This window comes from Dromiciops gliroides, chromosome 1, assembly GCF_019393635.1.
Source record: "Dromiciops gliroides isolate mDroGli1 chromosome 1, mDroGli1.pri, whole genome shotgun sequence".
Taxonomy (NCBI): Eukaryota; Metazoa; Chordata; class Mammalia; order Microbiotheria; family Microbiotheriidae; genus Dromiciops; species Dromiciops gliroides.
Genome location: NC_057861.1, coordinates 574,677,204 through 574,694,986, shown reverse-complemented (window position 1 = coordinate 574,694,986; position 17,783 = coordinate 574,677,204). Strand labels below are relative to the sequence as shown.

General features: G+C 36.9%; 1 protein-coding gene across 1 annotated transcript in view; it reads left to right on the top strand.

Annotated features, from left to right (window-relative positions):
• Positions 1-14,218, top strand: part of MAMDC2 (MAM domain containing 2) — a 216,738-nt gene extending 202,520 nt beyond the window's left edge. Inside the window, exons 12-14 of the mRNA XM_043976357.1 lie at positions 8,046-8,305; positions 12,771-12,855; positions 12,999-14,218. Of these exons, the coding sequence (XP_043832292.1) occupies positions 8,046-8,305; positions 12,771-12,855; positions 12,999-13,063 (410 nt within the window). The 3' untranslated portion in view covers positions 13,064-14,218. The remainder of the gene's footprint in view (positions 1-8,045; positions 8,306-12,770; positions 12,856-12,998) is intronic.
• Positions 14,219-17,783: the final 3,565 nt, after the last annotated feature.

The following is a 17,783-nucleotide window of genomic DNA, read 5'->3' as shown; positions in this document are numbered from 1 at the left end:
GAATTGTATAGTGTTATCCCTTGAGTGTAGCACAAGAATGCTCTTGGAAGGTAATGGGGTAGAACACAAATGGCCATTATCCATGTATAAACACATACAGATCTGAAAGACTTAGGTACTCTCATTAATGTAATGACCAACATACTATATACCTCCAGACAGAAGTGAGTGAATCTGAGTGCAGAATGAATGAAACATTAACATATATGCATATGCATATACATTTGTGTATGTGCCTGTGTGTATATGTAGGCAGCTAGGTGGGGCAATAGATAGAGCACTGGGCCTGGAGTCAGAAAGACCTGAGTTCAAATCCAGCCTCAGACACTTACCTAGCTGTGTGACCCTGAGCAAGTCACTTAACCCTATTTGCCTCAGTTTTTTCTATTGCAAAATGAGCTGAAAAAGGAAATGGCAAACCACTCCAGTATCTTTGCCAAGAAAATCCCCAGTGGGGTCACAAAGAGTTGGATATGACTGAAACAACTGAATAATGACAATATATAAAAGTTATCTATATGTATGTATGTATGTATGTGTGTATATATAAATATATATTGTGTATATATGCATATGGATATATATGTATGTATATGCATGTTTATGTGTATATGGAGGCAGCTTGGTGGCTCAGTGATGAGTCAAGAAGACCTGAGTTCAAATCTGGCCTCAGACACTAGCTGTGTGACCCTGAGCAAGTCGCTTAACCCTCTGTTTGCCTTAATCCACTGGAGAAAGAAATGGCAAACCATTCCAGTATCCTTGGCCAGAAAACCCAGTGTTGGAGAATGTTGGAGTGCTATGGTCCAAAGAGTTATAACAAGAAGGACATGACTGAATGATTGAACAACAACAGTACATGTGTGTACTTGAACCCAAATCTTCTTGATTCTGAGGCCAGGTTTGTGTCATACTTTATCATCTGTAAAATGTGGGGGCAGCTAGGTGGTGCAATGGGGCAGCTAGGTGGCGCAGTGGATAAAGTACTGGGCCTTGGATTCAGGAGTACCTGAGTTCAAATCCCGCCTTAGACACTTGACACTTACTAGCTGTGTGACCCTGGGCAAGTCACTTAACCCCCATTGCCCTCCCACACACACAAAATGTGTATAATATGACCCATATTATTTGCCTGTAGTATTTACCTCATCATACTTCATAAACTTGAATATTTCAATTTTCATACTTAAAAAGTTTTAATAATTTAAGGTACTACATATATGTCAGCTATTCATAATATAAATGTGTCAGTTTGTTACTTTGCTATCTGGAAAAAAAAACAAAAAACATTACCACATGTGGTAAGTATAGGACCTGCTTCATCTATGGAAGAAAGAGTATGCCTATCAGACTTCATTCGGGATCACTTTCCTAGAGTCCTTTCTTTTATGTCACATATACACAATAGGGGAAAACTAGGCTTGGGTCTATGATAAATGATTTAAAGGGAACCCAAAGGAATACAGTGAATGATTGGTACTAAAGCATCAAGAAGGAACACCCTCATCACTATCACCAGATTTATCACCACCAACAATCTACTCTCTGGTATCTTTTTTTTTTAAATGGTAAATGCCTTGACTCATATCAAATCATATCATTACAGATCAATTGAAATGTATATCCAGGTGAGCAAGTTCAGCAGAATTTCCTCTTACATGTGCTCTTCCAGTCCACTTTATTAGCCATTCCCTGGCAGAATTAGGAAGTTCCCAGTCTAGATGCTCCTTGTTTAATGAGGCAATGAAGAACATTCTCAGCTCAGTTCTTGAGATTTTATTACTCGTGCTGTCCTATTAGCATGTATATATTGCCATATTTTCAGAGTGCTCTGTAATCATCCATTATTTGTTGTAGTGTCCTTGATGTTTATGGAGATGCTTCATAGCAAAAAAAAGTCATCTGTCTTCCTGAGAAAGTATCTTAAATGTTGATGAATCAAAATTGTTGTATCTTTTAGCCCTGGTAATTTATTGATGAATGAACCTTGAAAAATCATCTGTTTCCCTTCCTTCTGGGTAAAGCTATCCTCACTCCATCTCAAGAAGGTAGCTGTATATCTTTTCTTTAACAGTTTCTATATGAGATAACCACAGCTTTATTTAGTAGTGCTTCCAGTGACTCAGAAGTCTTCATGATCTTAAGCAGTTAAATTATCCTCCAAAATAATAACATATAAAGTCAGAGGTGTTTTAAATTCTCAATAATTGTCACTTCCTATCTCCACACCATGCTTTCCACAATGATGCTTTCGGCCATCATCTTCACCTCTCTCCTGCAAGAAACCTGGACTCTACACATTGGAAACTGAGTTCTGATTGGTGAATTTTCACCTCAACTTGTCCTGTACCAGGCCATCTTGACACCATGCCCTCATCTATTTCTGCCACCACCCCTTTATGTGTTGCCTTCTCCCATTAGAATATAAGCACCTTGAGGGCAGGAATTGACTTGCTTGCTTGCATTTGTACTTGCAGCATTTGGTATAGCACCTGACATAGTAAATGTGGCAATGCTTTACCTATCAATCTTTCTATATTTATAATCAGAAAATCATTGTAATGGAGCCATTGCTAATATGTTAGAGTGTTAGTAAAGCCTGCTTAATATAAAATCTATTTTAAAATTATAAAGTTGAGCCAAGAGTCTTATTCTTTAAAAAACAAAGATTAATCTTTTAGTTGAATTTCAGTAGTGAACAGCTTCAAAGATTCGGGGTATGTGTGATTTTGTTTTTTAACAAGATTTGACCTTTTATAAATATTGGCATCTCAGAGGTCATCTAGTACAACCTCCTTATTTTCATTTGATAAAATTGAGGCCCAGAGTGACTTTCTTGAGTGACTTGCCTGAGGTCACACGGGTAGTATATGGCAGATCCAGGATTTAAATACATGTCTTGTGATGTTGAGTTTTGTGCTCATTCCAGAGAATCATTCTGCCTCATCCTTATATTATTAGATATTCTGTAATATCATAGAAGGGAAGGTCCTTCTGGTTATTTTGATCTGCATTTGCTTTCAACCTACTGTTGTGTCTTCTCCCTCATACATGATCAAGGAATAAAAAAAAAAATTTAATCCCATAAGTATAATCCTAACACTATTCTCTAATCATAAGGAGAGACAATATGGTATAAAAGATAGAAATTTTGGACCTGTCAGGAAGATCTGGGTTCAAATCCTACCTCTGATACCAGCTGGGTATGGTCCAAACCTCTGAACTGAACATGACTGGTTCTTGCTGAGCCTCAGGCAACTCTCTAAGATTCTAAATTAAACTCCTACACTAAATGAAATACCATTAATATATTTTGAGCTCCTATGTTAGAAATCTATCATTTTCTCATATTACCTCTAAGTTTTTCTAGGTATCACCATGAACTACCCTGGTAGTTCTTGTCAAATGCTGCTTAACCACAGATACATAATTGGGATGACTTTTAGCTAATGGGAATCAATGAACATTTTAAAACGGAGTTAAGAGCATTTTCTGAGTATTATTCTGCAGTTATTCCTCCTACGGTGCATGAACAGTAAACCCAAAGTTTCACTGATTCACTGTATCACCAGAGAGTGACTGTGGAAAGCTCTTTATTGCTCACAGGGAACAAAGTCACATAAGGCACACAGGCTATGTCCCCAACTCGGGCAGAAGGAAGCCAGGAGGACACAGGAGCAGCTGCCACACAGTTCAGAATTCCTAGCATGCTTTGCACTTCAATGTGCTTTACAATTGCTACACAAAGGACAGATGGGACCCTGGAATAATTTCCTCATCTCAAATGGACCTGTTACAGTTCCAGACTTGAGTGTTAAACAATCACCCTCAGAGGAAAAGTAATTTGTTTTCACCAGTTAATAATCCATTCTTCAAACCTGTGTGTGCTGGATCATATGCGCTCCACTGTGAATCACAGCAATCAGATTTCTTGGCCCAGCTCCACAGTTTTTGTTTGCTGAGACAGACACAGTGTTTGCTGCTTTAATGTGGCAGCATTATTAAAGTTTTATTAAACACGTAAGACTTTTGTCTGTTTTCCAAAATATAGGTGACTGCTATGGATGCCGGCAAAGCCCTTAGCTTTTTACAGGAGAGACAATATATAAATATTATATTTCTAGATATGTAACATTTATCCCCCAAAGATTTGGACTGTGTATAAAGAGGAGTAAAGGATGGTAGGATCATAGATTTAGAGGTGGAAGAGACTCGACAGGCCAATAGATCCAACTCTTTCAATACAAGTGAGAAACAGAGGTAAAGAAGGGTTAAGTCACTTGCCCTGGGCCATATAGCTAATAGATAACTGAGGCAGGATTTGGACCAGATGTTCTGCTTTCAATGTAGGTGTCCTTTCTGCTTCCAGATGTCACCTAAGAAATATATGTGAAAAAAAAAACAGGCAAGGAGGGCAAAGCAGTGAATGGTCTGGTCCATATATTTCATTGTTAACCCTGTGATACCAGCAGAAATCAAGAAATGTCCTAGCACACTGAGTGGAACCCATGGTAAATTCAGAAGCACAAATGAACAAAAATCACACAAGATAAGTAAGCATGGATGGGTTGCCATCAACAGTATTGTAGGGACCAAGAATCATTTCCACATTCTACTCTCATTGATAAGTTAATAATATCACAGATTTTGAACGTACAAAGTCATCTAGTCCAACCTCCTAACTTTACAGATCTGGTAAATGAGATTCAGATATATTAACTAGACCAAAGTAATACATAAAGTAAAGTGGCAGAGCTGGGATTTGCCCCCAAGTCCCATAACTCCAATCAGTCAATTTTTTTAGCACCTACTATGTGCCAGTCACTGTGTTAAGCACTGTTCAACACTCTTTTCCACTGTACCACATGGAGTATATTCTGGGTAATTCATAATTTTCCTTAAAATTATTTTTGGTAAAATTCTGATCTATTTTGGTGTTGCTTTATGGAAAATCCAGATGTGTTCAGACTAGAAAAAATAGTTCATATTTCTCAGAAGAAATCTAAGGAAAATTATTAATTTAAGAGTAGCATCAATTCCCTGCAAAGGTCACCTATATCCTTACATAGGATTTACTGACCACACAATTCCAAAATTAACTTAGTCATAAATGCCGGCACAACTTAAGAGAATTATTTTGGATTCCACTGTATTCATTACAAACTGAAAACCCTAACATTAGACTACATCTTAAGCCTAATACCCAAGACTCACAGGTGCAAAAACAAAAAATAGGATAAATTTTTGGATTCACAAGTACATAGATACCATTTGTTCAATCAGTGTATGCGGATTTTTATTCAGGATTTCATAACCAGGAATTATTTCACAAGCAACCCAGAACAGTTGACAAAACAAAGTATTAATGACAATAAAGTTGGGCTAAGTATTTTCACTTCTTTCATTCCCTCTTTCAGGCATAGCAGAGTGAGATATGTGGAAACTTGACCAAAAGCATAAATAGATCAGCTGAGATAGAAGTGGAGAGGCAGTTAGGTACAAGGCATGTTCAGACAGGTAAAGAACTGAAAAGGTCAGGATTTCTGGTATAGACCTAAAGGTAAAGGCATGGGATCCAAGGTAGGCATGAGGATTCATCGTAAATAGGAACCAAGGTAAGATCAGTGAAGATGGCTGATTGAAGTTGGTCGTCAGCCACATATCAGGGCTAGAGTAACTAGTAAGTCAGGTTCTAGGGTCCATGGATTGAGAAAGCCCAAGGAATAACCAGGGGGACATTATTGCTCCAGAAGGAATTTGGGGACAATTGTTGCCTTGGACAATTCATGTCTTCTCTCTAATCAATCCTGTCCCCTGAGATGGCACCTCCTAAGGCTTTAAAATGCCAGCTATATTCAGGCAGACACTGATCTCAGGGAAACAGCAGGAGCCTTTACCCAGAAGCACTTGGGCAATTAGGTGGCATAATAACTAGAGTATTGAACCTGGAGTTCCAGTCCTGCCTCAGATACTTTTTTTTTTTTTTTGCAGGGCAGTGGGGGTTAAGTGACTTGCCCAAGGTCACACAGCTAGTAAGTGTCAAGTGTCTGAGGCCGGATTTGAACTCAGGAACTCCTGAATCCAGGGCCGGTGCTTTATCCACTGCGCCACCTAGCCGCCCCCCTCAGATACTTATTGTACTGTGTGACCTCTCTAATCCCCAAACTCCTCATCTGTAAGACAGGGATAACAATAGCACCTACCTCCCAGAGTTGAAGAAAGGATCAAATGAGATAATATACAGAAAGCACTATATAAATGCTGGCTATCATTATTATTATTGTTATTCCTGCTCATGTAGGATGCAGTGCTAGAATTTCTGACTACATTTGGGGCTAAACCATGGAACTATAGTGTTCTGGGGGTTGGGTGGATAATTCCCCAAGACTCTCTTCATAACAGTCTTCTTCTTCTAGGCCTAAGTACCCCACCCTCAACAACTAAACCATGACTAAGGCAAGGGTCCTAATAGCCTGACAACTATCTCACCCATCTCAACCATTGATCACAAGCAGTAAATACCAGGAGAGAGATGGCTTAGCATGAAACTACACTGATTATATGAAACTCCATGATTATACACTATCACTGGGGAAAAAAATTCTGGGTGTAACATTAAGTCAAAGGATCATGGATTTAGAGCTGGAATTTAGATTATCTAGTCCAATCTCCTTATTTTAGAGATAAGAAAACAGACCTAGAAAGGTCAAGTAATTGCTCTAAGCTACACAGGTAGTAATTGGCAGAACTAAGATTTGAACCCACATCTTTTGGCCCTGAATGAAGTACTCTTTCCATTGCATCACACTGATGATGGATCATTGTTTTTTCTCAAAAACCAAAGGACATCATTTTTTCAGAAACAATGCCAAGAAATGAATGTCCTAACTGACTTTTCATTTACCTTCCCTACAGGGAGGGCATTTCTTCTAAGGAGCTCTTTTGTCATTTGAAGGCTCTATCCATCATGTAGTGGGAGGTGGGCTTGGGAAACTAGCTATGTTTGAAAAGCCATTAGGAACTTGGTTTGAAGCCACAATTTGCCATTTATCAACCTTGCAACTTTGGACAAATTATTTTACTCCTCTGTGTTTCAGTTTCCTCAGCTATAAATGAGGTGGTTGGATTAGATGATCTCTAAAAACAGAATTAAATATATGATTCTATGATCTATATTATTCAGAACCTTTTCCTAAACAAAGACCTACAGTCTCCCCTGTCTGACTGCCTCTTTACCTAAATCAATATTGAAGACATGCAAGGTCCTGTGTCCTAATTCTTCCTCTTTGCAAATGCAAAGAAGAAAATTTAATAGCATACATATTTGTACCTGAAGGAAAAAAAATTATCAGAAGAACAAAGCTGATGTTTTAGTTGCCACATGTATGGGTGATATCCTGGTGTACTAATTACCCTCCTGCAAATTAAACTGGATTATAAGCAATTGAGCTTCAAGTATGAGAATAAGATTTCCCAGTAGATTTTTTTTTTGAGGTAAGGGGGTTCTGAGCTGTTTTTTATATGTTTTTGCATTGTAACGATCGGAATGACGCCACCTGCTGGAGACTTACTGTAGAAGAGTTCCACCCATGAAGCGAAGGTCTTTGAGGGCAAGACCAGGAGTCTTTTCTTTGGCGTCAGGAAGTGACACGGACTAGTGGGAGGAGGAAGAAAGAGACTGGCGCTCGCTCTCGCTCTTTTTTTCCTTTGGACTCTGGTGGAGAGCAGAGCTAGAAATGTGCTCTCCCTTTAATAGATAGGAATCTAGGCCTTTCTCTCTCTTTTTACCAAATTCTTATTCTCCTTAATAAATGCTTAAAAACCTAACTCTTGCTAAAGGTTATAATTTATTGGCGACCACTCATTAGATATTTTAGACAGTTTAGCTAGAATTTTAGCCCTAAACAGCATATATGTGCTATCTTTTTTCAATACTGTAGTCAAGGCATTCATTTCTCTCAGCTTGTTGCATATGAATATATGGTGCAGAGGAAGGACATAATATAATTTATTGTGACCGTATTTGTTTTTGTATCTCTCTTTAGGTTACTACATGTACATTGAGGCATCTAATATGGTTTATGGGCAAAAGGCACAACTGGTGTCAACATCTCTAAGAGGAGTCATTGGAAAGCACTGCATCACGTTTTTCTATCACATGTATGGAGCAGGAACTGGACTCTTAAATGTTTACTTGAAAAAGGAGGGTTATAAAGAAGAGTCCCTCTTATGGAGAAGAAGAGGGGAGCAGAGTATTACCTGGCTAAGAGCATTGGTCGAATACAGCTGTGAAAGGCAGCACCAGGTAAATGAAATAAGCTGAGACTCAAATTGAGGGAATTACAACTTCATATCTCTCAGGTGGTCTTTTTGCTTTTTCCTTCTAAAAAGAAGGTTGATTTCCTGTTTGTTCAACAGTACAGTGACCACATCTGACAATTTCTGAGCAGTATTCTGCTCTTGTCGTCCTTTGCTTCTCTACTGAGGGGCAGGTGAATATTTAATTGAAAGGTCTCAGATATCATTAATTTTCTTAATATTTACTCAGACTTTGGCTTTCTTTTAGTGATTCTTCATTTATATTGTTATAGTTATTGTGCATATTATCCTGCTTAAGTCACACTGTGTCCATTTTTGCACTTCTCGTGTCTTCTGAATTTTATATATTTGTTATTTTTTGTTGCAAGTAATATCTCATCACATTTATACATCACAATTTGTTCTGCCATGCCCCTATCAATGGGCACTTATTTTATTTCCATCTCTTTGCTACCCTCCAAAATGATGTACTAATGTTTAGGTATATGTGGGACTTTTTTCTTTTTGGTCTTTTTTTTCCCCTTTGCTTTTATCTCCTTGGGGCATATGGCCAGTGGTGAGATCTCTGGGTCAAGGGGTATGAATAGTTTATTTACCTTTCTCACATAATTCTAAATTATTTTCCAGAAATGGTTGGACATCTTCACTAATAATATGTACATATATTCCTGCAGTTAGGGCAGCTCTGTGGTGGACCTGATAGAGTGCTGGATCTGGAATCAGGAAGATTCATCTTCCTGAGTTCAAATCTGGCCCCAGATACTTACTAGCTGTGTGCTCCTGGGCAAGTCACTTACCCCTGTTTGCCTCAGTTTCCTCACATGTCTGGAGAAGGAAATGGCAAACCAGGATTGGCAGGATTTTTGCCAAGAAAACCCCAGTTGGACATGACTAAAAAACAATTAAACAACAACAAATCTACCTACAATTCCTCAAACAATTTTTGGCGTCATCTTTGGCAATTTTCAGGCAAACTCAGAGTAGTTTTAATTTGATTTTGTTATTACAAATGCTTTGTAGGCTTCCTTCATACAGTTGTTAATACATTAAAACCCTTTCACTGAAAAGTATCAAACTCGACTTATGAATAAAGACCAGATTTCTCTACCTTTGCCCTACTGTTGCTGAACCAGCCTATCAATTGACAAGCCTATTGGCTTTCCGTAGTTGCTTAGTACCAACTCCTAAGGGTATGGAAAGATAGACACACTAATACCCTGTTGGTAGAGCTGTTCAGTGGCAGTCATTCAATTCTTCTTGAATGAGATTTGGAATTATAATGAGAATGCAAGTAAAATAACAAAGACAACAAAGGCAGCTAGGTGGTGCAGTGGATAAAGCACTGGCCCTGGATTCAGGAGGACCTGATTTCAAATATGGCCTCAGACACTTGACACTTACTAGCTGTGTGACCCTGGGTAAGTCACTTAACCCTCATTGCCCTGGGGGGAAAAAAAAGGGAAGCAGCTAACCTCAACATAGTTGAATTGCATTGCCTGCCATTATTGATACTAGTATGTAGTTCAGAGGTTTAAAAAGAAAAAATAATGGTGTCTGGTGCTGATGGATAATTAGAATGCCCTGACACTACAAATCTTTTTTGGTGAATTTGATTATTTGCGAAGAGAGATTGAGATCCAGACAACAGTCTGGACGTGGGGAAGGGTATGGCTTTACTGTCTGAGACCCTCTAAAGATTTCTGTCATTCTGTGTGTCTCTCCTGATATGCTGGACTGTGGGAATGAAAAAGGTAGTTGAGAGTTGTCTGCATTTTTCTTTTCCTGGCCTCTTGTGTGTTTTGCCTATGCTTAATACATTTCCTGGTGTCTTGGGAGCAACCTTTCTAGGTGAGTCAAATATGAGTTAATGCCATTATAAAACATCTAGGCTATATCGCCAATAAGACAATTGTTTGAAATTCTGCTTCTATCAACCTCAGGGCATATTGGCAGTACCAGATGTAAAACTAGCATTTGAAGATTGTATAACCTTCTGCATATGCCATTGCACTGTCTCAATTGTATCATTTTTCTAAACATAGGTATTTCAGCATATTTTTCTTTACTTTTCCTGATCACCTAAGTTAGATATACTTTTAGAATAAATCTTTATGATAAAAAGCTTAGTTATGAGTTTTAAACTTTAAAATTATTTCTAAGGAATACATTTACATTTCTGCATATTTTTATGTGGTTTTCTAGATCACCTAAGTTAGGGAAAGGGGAGTAAATGTCAATAAGCCAAAATGGTATATTAAATAGCTAAAATACATGTGGTTCAATTGTTTTAAAATGCAAAACAATTAGAAGATTAACAAATGTTCCATTACCCTAAAAGAGACAAACTTGTATACAATTTTGGTAAAACAGCCTAGTGCTTCAAGATTTGGGTTGTGAATCAATGTTTATTTACAGTTGCAAAATAGGTTACTCTAATATTTGACAAACACAAAATGAATAATAAACATTCATATGTGTCAAGAGACACAGGCCTAAGTAATTACTTAGAGAGTACATTCACTTTTTCTGAATATTAGCCCAGTGGGAGTCATCCATAGTACATGATAGCCTTGCTTATAATTGGTACTCAGTAAATATTTGTTGATCAATTGACACATCATATGGATATAGGATAGTGGGGCAGCTCATGGCCAAAGAGTATCGAGTTACACTGGTATGATTCCAGTCCTACTCTGGGATACTGGTTTAGACTGGGGTGGGTATCAGGCTGAAATGGGGAATCTTTTTCTAACCAGGGCCTATCCTGGATAAACAGGAAGTTCCTAAGGGAGCTTGCTTTGGGTCTGCCTAACTAATCTAAGGAGTTCAGACAGGTTACCTAAGATCCCCTGAAATGTGTCAGAACAAATGTACAGTTACAAAACCACCATATTCCCTACACAGGTCACTTTCTCCAGGATGAATACCTTCTAAAATCTTATTTGGTTAGGATTCATAGTACTATAGCAGACCTGAGACTTTAAGATGCTGCCCTGGAATTCAGGGGTTCACATTGGCCATAGGATGATAATATGACATAGATATAACTAGAAGATCATTGGCCTCTGCTGCCACTTTGAATGGCATTTCAGGGAAGTATCTCCTGGGAGACTCTTAATTATCTGACCATGCATCCATTTTAGCTAATTATCACAAGAACTAAAACTTTAGTAACACATCTCCCTAAATTCCAAACTTTATAACCAAAGATTGATTTTGGCACTAAAGAGGCCCATAGTGGATTAGGAACTCAAAAGTCATTCTCTGACAAAGCTGTGCTTATTTCCTTCCTAATGACCTTCGTTCTCTTCTCTTTTAATGTTATTCAATGGAGACAGTAAATAAATTCTCAGCTCATAGAATTTTTCATTTCCTTATATATTATCCATTTTACATTACCATGACCACAGATATTTGATCCTCCTGGCCCAATCACAGAGCTGTAACTTTGCCTTACAATTTAGCTATTTACTTTTGCCACCACAACTTGACAGATCAAAAATCCTCTTCATTGTTTTCCAAGGAAAACCTTTACCTTCTCTCTTCTCCCATTACTATCCTATCTTCTTGGTTTACAAAAACCTCCCCCGACCTTTCCCCTTCCCTGTTATTCTAGATCAGTAGACTGTTTTCACGGGTTTTGTTATGATTTGGTTTGGTTTTCCCTTGGTAATTCTACACTGGATCTGTCATTAAAACTTCTTTGACTTATTAATTTCAAGTCATCTTCAAAGGCTTATTAATTGCCCAATTTATGTTCATTTAAAATACTTAATTCAAATTATAAACAAATCCAAATGGGAGACAGTTGCTCATTACTGTGTGGACCACATGTCTTTTCTGTGAAGGATTTGCTAACCATCAGCCTCCCTGAGGTATTAATTGGCTCAGTAGCCATTGACTTAGAAGCCCTATTAGTGGTAAAATAAATCAGTCTTTTACAACTTCTGTTTTTAGAGCCTGGGAATCAGATTAATTTTGGTTTTAGAATCTTTAGAGTAGTGAAACTGATTCCCCTTTCTTCTGGTGTCTCCAGTTCTGATGTCAGCATGACAGATGTACTCATTCCTAGTTGATCAATTAACTTAATTCTATTTGGTCTGTCCATTTACATGTGTATGTATCTTCTTTAATATTCCTTTGAATCTGTTATCTCTTTGATATACATACTCACTCCAGGACAAAGGACAACCCATCCATACCTGCCCATCCTATGTCACTCTAGACCATGTTCTCCCATAAATCTACCATCAGGGATCCAATTAAGCTCCTGCTTGCCTGCCACTAGATCTCTTGACATCATATGGATATCAATGGAACATGCATGCTATCCATCCTGTGTTCTATTGAACATTAGCAGGCCATATTAAATATATTCCATCAAATCCTAGTGAATTTTCTCTCTATAAAAAACCACAGTACTCTTCAATCTGATGTGAATTGTTTTTCAGATTGTTTTTGAAGCTATTCGAGGTGCCTCCATAAGAAGTGATATTGCTATTGATGATATTAAGTTTCAGGCAGGACCCTGTACAGGTAAAATTTATTTATTTTTCCTAATTACACAAGCTTGATTGAAATCTATTTTATAAAGTGATCTCAGGCTGGCTTATTAGATGTTTCTTTTTGTCAATAGAAAAAATAATTACCATTCACTTCTACTTGTTTTTCTTTCACAGAAATAGAAGATATGACTCAGCAGTCATCAGGATTTTCTGAAGATCTGAATGAAATTGAGTATTAAGAAACATTTTTGAAATTGGATGACATGCCATACCAACTAAATAACTGAAAAACTGCACAACCTCTTTCCCATCTTGAAAAAAAAAGCAATTGAATACTGAACAGTTTAAAATATTTCACTAGTGTGTAGAAAGAATTTGGAATGCCTCCCTTCCTCACTTTTGCAAGATTACTGACTCAGGGCTTTTTAGACCTTTCTTATTTTATTTTATTTTTATTTGGGGAGGGGATGGTATGTGACAACTGTTACTATATGTACAGGCTTTTCTATTTTGCACAGATCTTGTATCTTAATATTTTTATAAATTGTAAGTCATTTGTAAAGTTCACAGATCAAGGTAAGAAAAGAGGTACAACAGGGCTGTGTGTAATAATTGTGTGCTGATGAGCCCTCAGAAATAGTAATTAGCACATTAAAATATGCAACTTGGCAAGACATAAGGGAGTGGGGACTTCCAGGTAGGCCCTGGGTGTCCCCCAGGTGGGGCCAGGACTCCAAATGACCTGGTATGGTTATGACCTTGGGATATAACCCAAGACAACGTGTGCTCACTTAAATCTGCATTCAGTGAATGTTTGTATTGGGTGAAACACTGGTCTTAGGGGAGTTAGGTTTGGATTTCAAGAATAATAAATGATTAAAGTAAATCATATTGAATATTAGTAATATCCTGCAAATTGAATACATTTTTTCATGGTGACAAGTTTATTTAGAGAAAAGTATTTTTCTCATTGTACCTTGTGTTCTATAAAAATAAATTTTGCTCCTTGTTGGCCCAGCAATTACTATAATGAATCTATTTGTCATTCTTATGTATGACAAATAGTCCTCCATAAATGTTCCAGCACCGGTCAGTTAATGCTATATTATGCTACAGTGCTATCTGTCTTATTTTTTTCCTTCAAATTGTACTTTAGAGAAGTCACCTGTCTTCAGTGAGCATGTGGATAGAGATCACACATTTTTATAATGCAAGTCTGAAACTATTTATGTACACACTCCCACCACTTTTTATAAATGTATTAAATAATTTTGTTTGGGTCAAATGTTTTGATATTCAAGTCTTGAGATAGCTGGCTTCAGATAATTAAATAGAACTACTGGCTATTGAACTTCTGAGATAGTTTATGCATCTATATACTCTATCATGCTGTTTTGAAAGACAAATATCTAATAAAAGAAATTTTAAATGATCTCCTTTTGGTTTCCTTATGTAAATAAATGTGCTTACTAGTACACAAAGTATTGTGTGGAAAGAGCGTTGGCCTGGGAGTTTTGTTTTGTTTTTTTCTTTTAAAGCTAAAAATTCTAAGAGGTATGGGTGTAGAGAGGCTGTATGTAAGTATATAGGACAGACTATGAGAAGGCATAGAGAAGGAAAATGTATTGTCATGAAAGAACAGCTAGTTGGTATATTTGGCTAGAATCAGAACTGGAGACAAGGGAGCAGGTACAGTACACAAAATAAGTTTGGAAAAGTAGGGTTGAATTAAATTGTGTCAGGCTAGGAAGTTTGTATTTTATCATATAAAAAAAAGGAGCAGGGGCAGCTAGGTGGCGCAGTGGATAGAGCACCAGCCCTGGAGTCAGGAGTACCTGAGTTCAAATCCGGCCTCAGACACTTAACACTTACTAGCTGTGTGACCCTGGACAAGTCACTTAACCCCAATTGCCTCACTTAAAAAAAAAAAAAAAGGAGCAAATAAAGATTTTTGAACAGGGAAGTGACCTTATCAGACCTGTGTTTTTGGAAGACTATTTAGGCAGTTGTAGATTAGAAAGGAAACAAACTGGAAGCAGAAAGACCAATTAGAATTGTAATGTCATAAAAAGTATCCATCTAGGACAGCTAGGTGGTGCAGTGGATAGAGCACTGGCCCTGGGTTCAGGAGGACCTGAGTTCAAATTCAGCCTCAGACACTTAACACTTATTAGCTGTGTGAACCTGGGCAAGTCACTTAACCCCAACTGCCTCACCAAAAAAAAAAAAGTCTCCATCTAAATCCAAAAGCAAGCATCATACACTAGGAGAATGTACTAGAAACTTTTCCATTAAATGCAGAAGTAAAGCAAGTATGACCACTTTCCCCACACTTATTTCATACAGTTCTAGAAATTATAGAAATTGTAATAAGAAAAAAGGAAGATATTTAAGGTGTAAAGATAGGCAAACAAGTTATAACTATCCCTATTTGCTGATCACATCATGATTCATTTAGAAAATCCTAGGGGCAGCTAGGTGGCACAGTGGATAAAGCACCAGCCCTGGATTCAGGAGGACCTGAGTTCAAATACAGCCTCGGACACTTGACACTTACTAGCTGTGTGACACTGGGCAAGTCACTTAACCCCCACTGGCCTACCAAAAAGAAAAAAGAAAAAAAAAAAAGAAAATCCTAGAGAATAAGCAAAGATACTAATCATGACCTATTAATAGCTTCAGCAAAGTTTCAGGCTACAAAGTAAACCCAGCAACTTTTCTAAATAATAATAACAAAATCCAAGAGACAATAATAAAAAGGGAAATCCCATTCAAAATAACTAGAAAATTCATGAAATATTTGGAAATTAATCTACCAAAGCACATGAAAAATTTTGATAGACTCAATTACAAAGTGCTTCTTACCAAAACAAAGAACTTAAATAGATGAAGTAATATTCAAGTGCTCGTGACTGGGTTGCATCAATGTAATAAAAATTAAAACACTACCAAAAATAGTTTTATTTTTTCTGATAATAAATATTTTTATTTAAAGTTTTGAGTTTCAAAATCTCTCCTTCCTTCCCTCCCTCCTCCCCTCCTTCAAGTGGTAAGCAATCAGATATAGGTTATACATGTGCAATTATTTAAAACATTACCATATTAGTCATTTTGTATAAGAAAACTTGAATAAAAGAAAAAATGAAAGAAAGTGAAAAATGGCATGCTTCAGTCTGTTCAATCAACATCAGTTCTTCCTTTGGAAGTGAATAGTATGCTTCATCATCAGTCCTTTGTGATTGTCCTGGATTATTGTATTGCTGAGAATAGTGAATGACTAGTCACAGCTCTTCATCAAACAATATTGCTCTCACTGTGCACAATGTTCTCCTGGTTCTGCTCACTTTACCATACATTAGTTCATATAAGTATTTCTAGTCCTTTCTGAAATTGTCTGTCCTGTTTTCATTTCTTATAACACCATAATATTACATCACAATCATATGCCATAGCTTATTTAGCCATTCCCTACTTGATGGGCATTCCTTTAATTTCCAATTCTTAGCCACCATGGAGTTGCTATAAATATTTTTTGTATAGTGGGTCTTTTTCTCTTTTGGGGGATGTCTTTGGGATATAAACCTAGCAGTGGTTTGCTAGATCAAAATGTATGCACAACTTTATTGCCCTTTGGGAATAGTTCCAAATTGCTCTCCAGAATGGTTGAATCAGTTCACAAGTCCACCAACAATACATTAATGTTCCAATTTTTCCACAGCTTCTCCAACATTTATTATTTTCTTTTTTTGTCACATTAGGGCCATTTTTGTCACATTAATAGGTGTGAGGTGGTAGTTTCAAATTGTTCTCCAGAATAGTTGGATCAGTTCACAACTCCACCAACAGTGGATTAGTGTCCCAGTTTTCCCACACCTCCTCCAACATCCAATATCATCCTTTTGTTGTTGTTGTTATATTTGCCATTCTGATAGGTGTGAGGTGATACCTCAGAATTCTTTTAATTTGCAATTCTCTGATCATTAGTGATTTAGAGCATTTTTTTTCATATGACTATAGATAGCTTTGATTTCTTTGTCTGAAAACTGCCTGTTCATATCCTTTGACCATTTTACCCATTGTGGAATGACTTGTATTTTTATAAATTTGACTCAGTTCTCTATATATGTGAGAAATGGGCTCTTTATCAGAGATACTCTTTTCAAAAATTCCCAGTTTTCTGCTTTCCTTATAATTTTGGTTGCATTGGTTTTATTTGTACAAAAGCTTTTTAGTTTTATGTAATCAAAATTATCTATTTTATATTTTCTTTTACTCTCTATATCTTCTTTGGTTTCTAAATTCTTCCTGTCCATAAATATAGCAAGATAAACTATTCCATGCACTCTTTTTTATTTAGAATTTTATTTTTTTCCCCAATTACGTGTTAAAACAATTTTCAACATCCATTTTTAAAACTTTGTGTTCCAAATTCTCTTCCTCCTACCCTCCCCAAGCCCCTTTATGAATACAAGCAATTCAATATGTTATACATGTATAGTCATTTCATGCTCTCTTAATTTGCTTATGATATTATCCTTTATGTCAAAATATTAAAGTTTACAATAAAGTTTGTAATAAAATTCATTGGGAAAAACAAAAGATTTAGCATATTAAGATAAATATTTGGGGAAAGGGTAGAAATGGAGGGGGAAATCATACCTCCAAATCTTGAAATATAATGCAGCAATAATAAAAACCATTTGATATTGGCTGAAGATAGAGAAATAGATCAATGAAACATACTAGACAAAAAATGGGATTCAATAACCCAGTGTTCAACAAAGCAGAAAATAAATTAGAGGGGAAAAAACTCCTTATTGATAAAAATTGGCTGGTAACATTGGAAAGTAGTCTGGCATATGGCAGGCTTAAATCAAACATTTTATACCATATTCCACACATAATTTTTAAATAGATCCTAGCTGTGCAATCCTGGGCAAGTCACTTAAACCCTGCCCT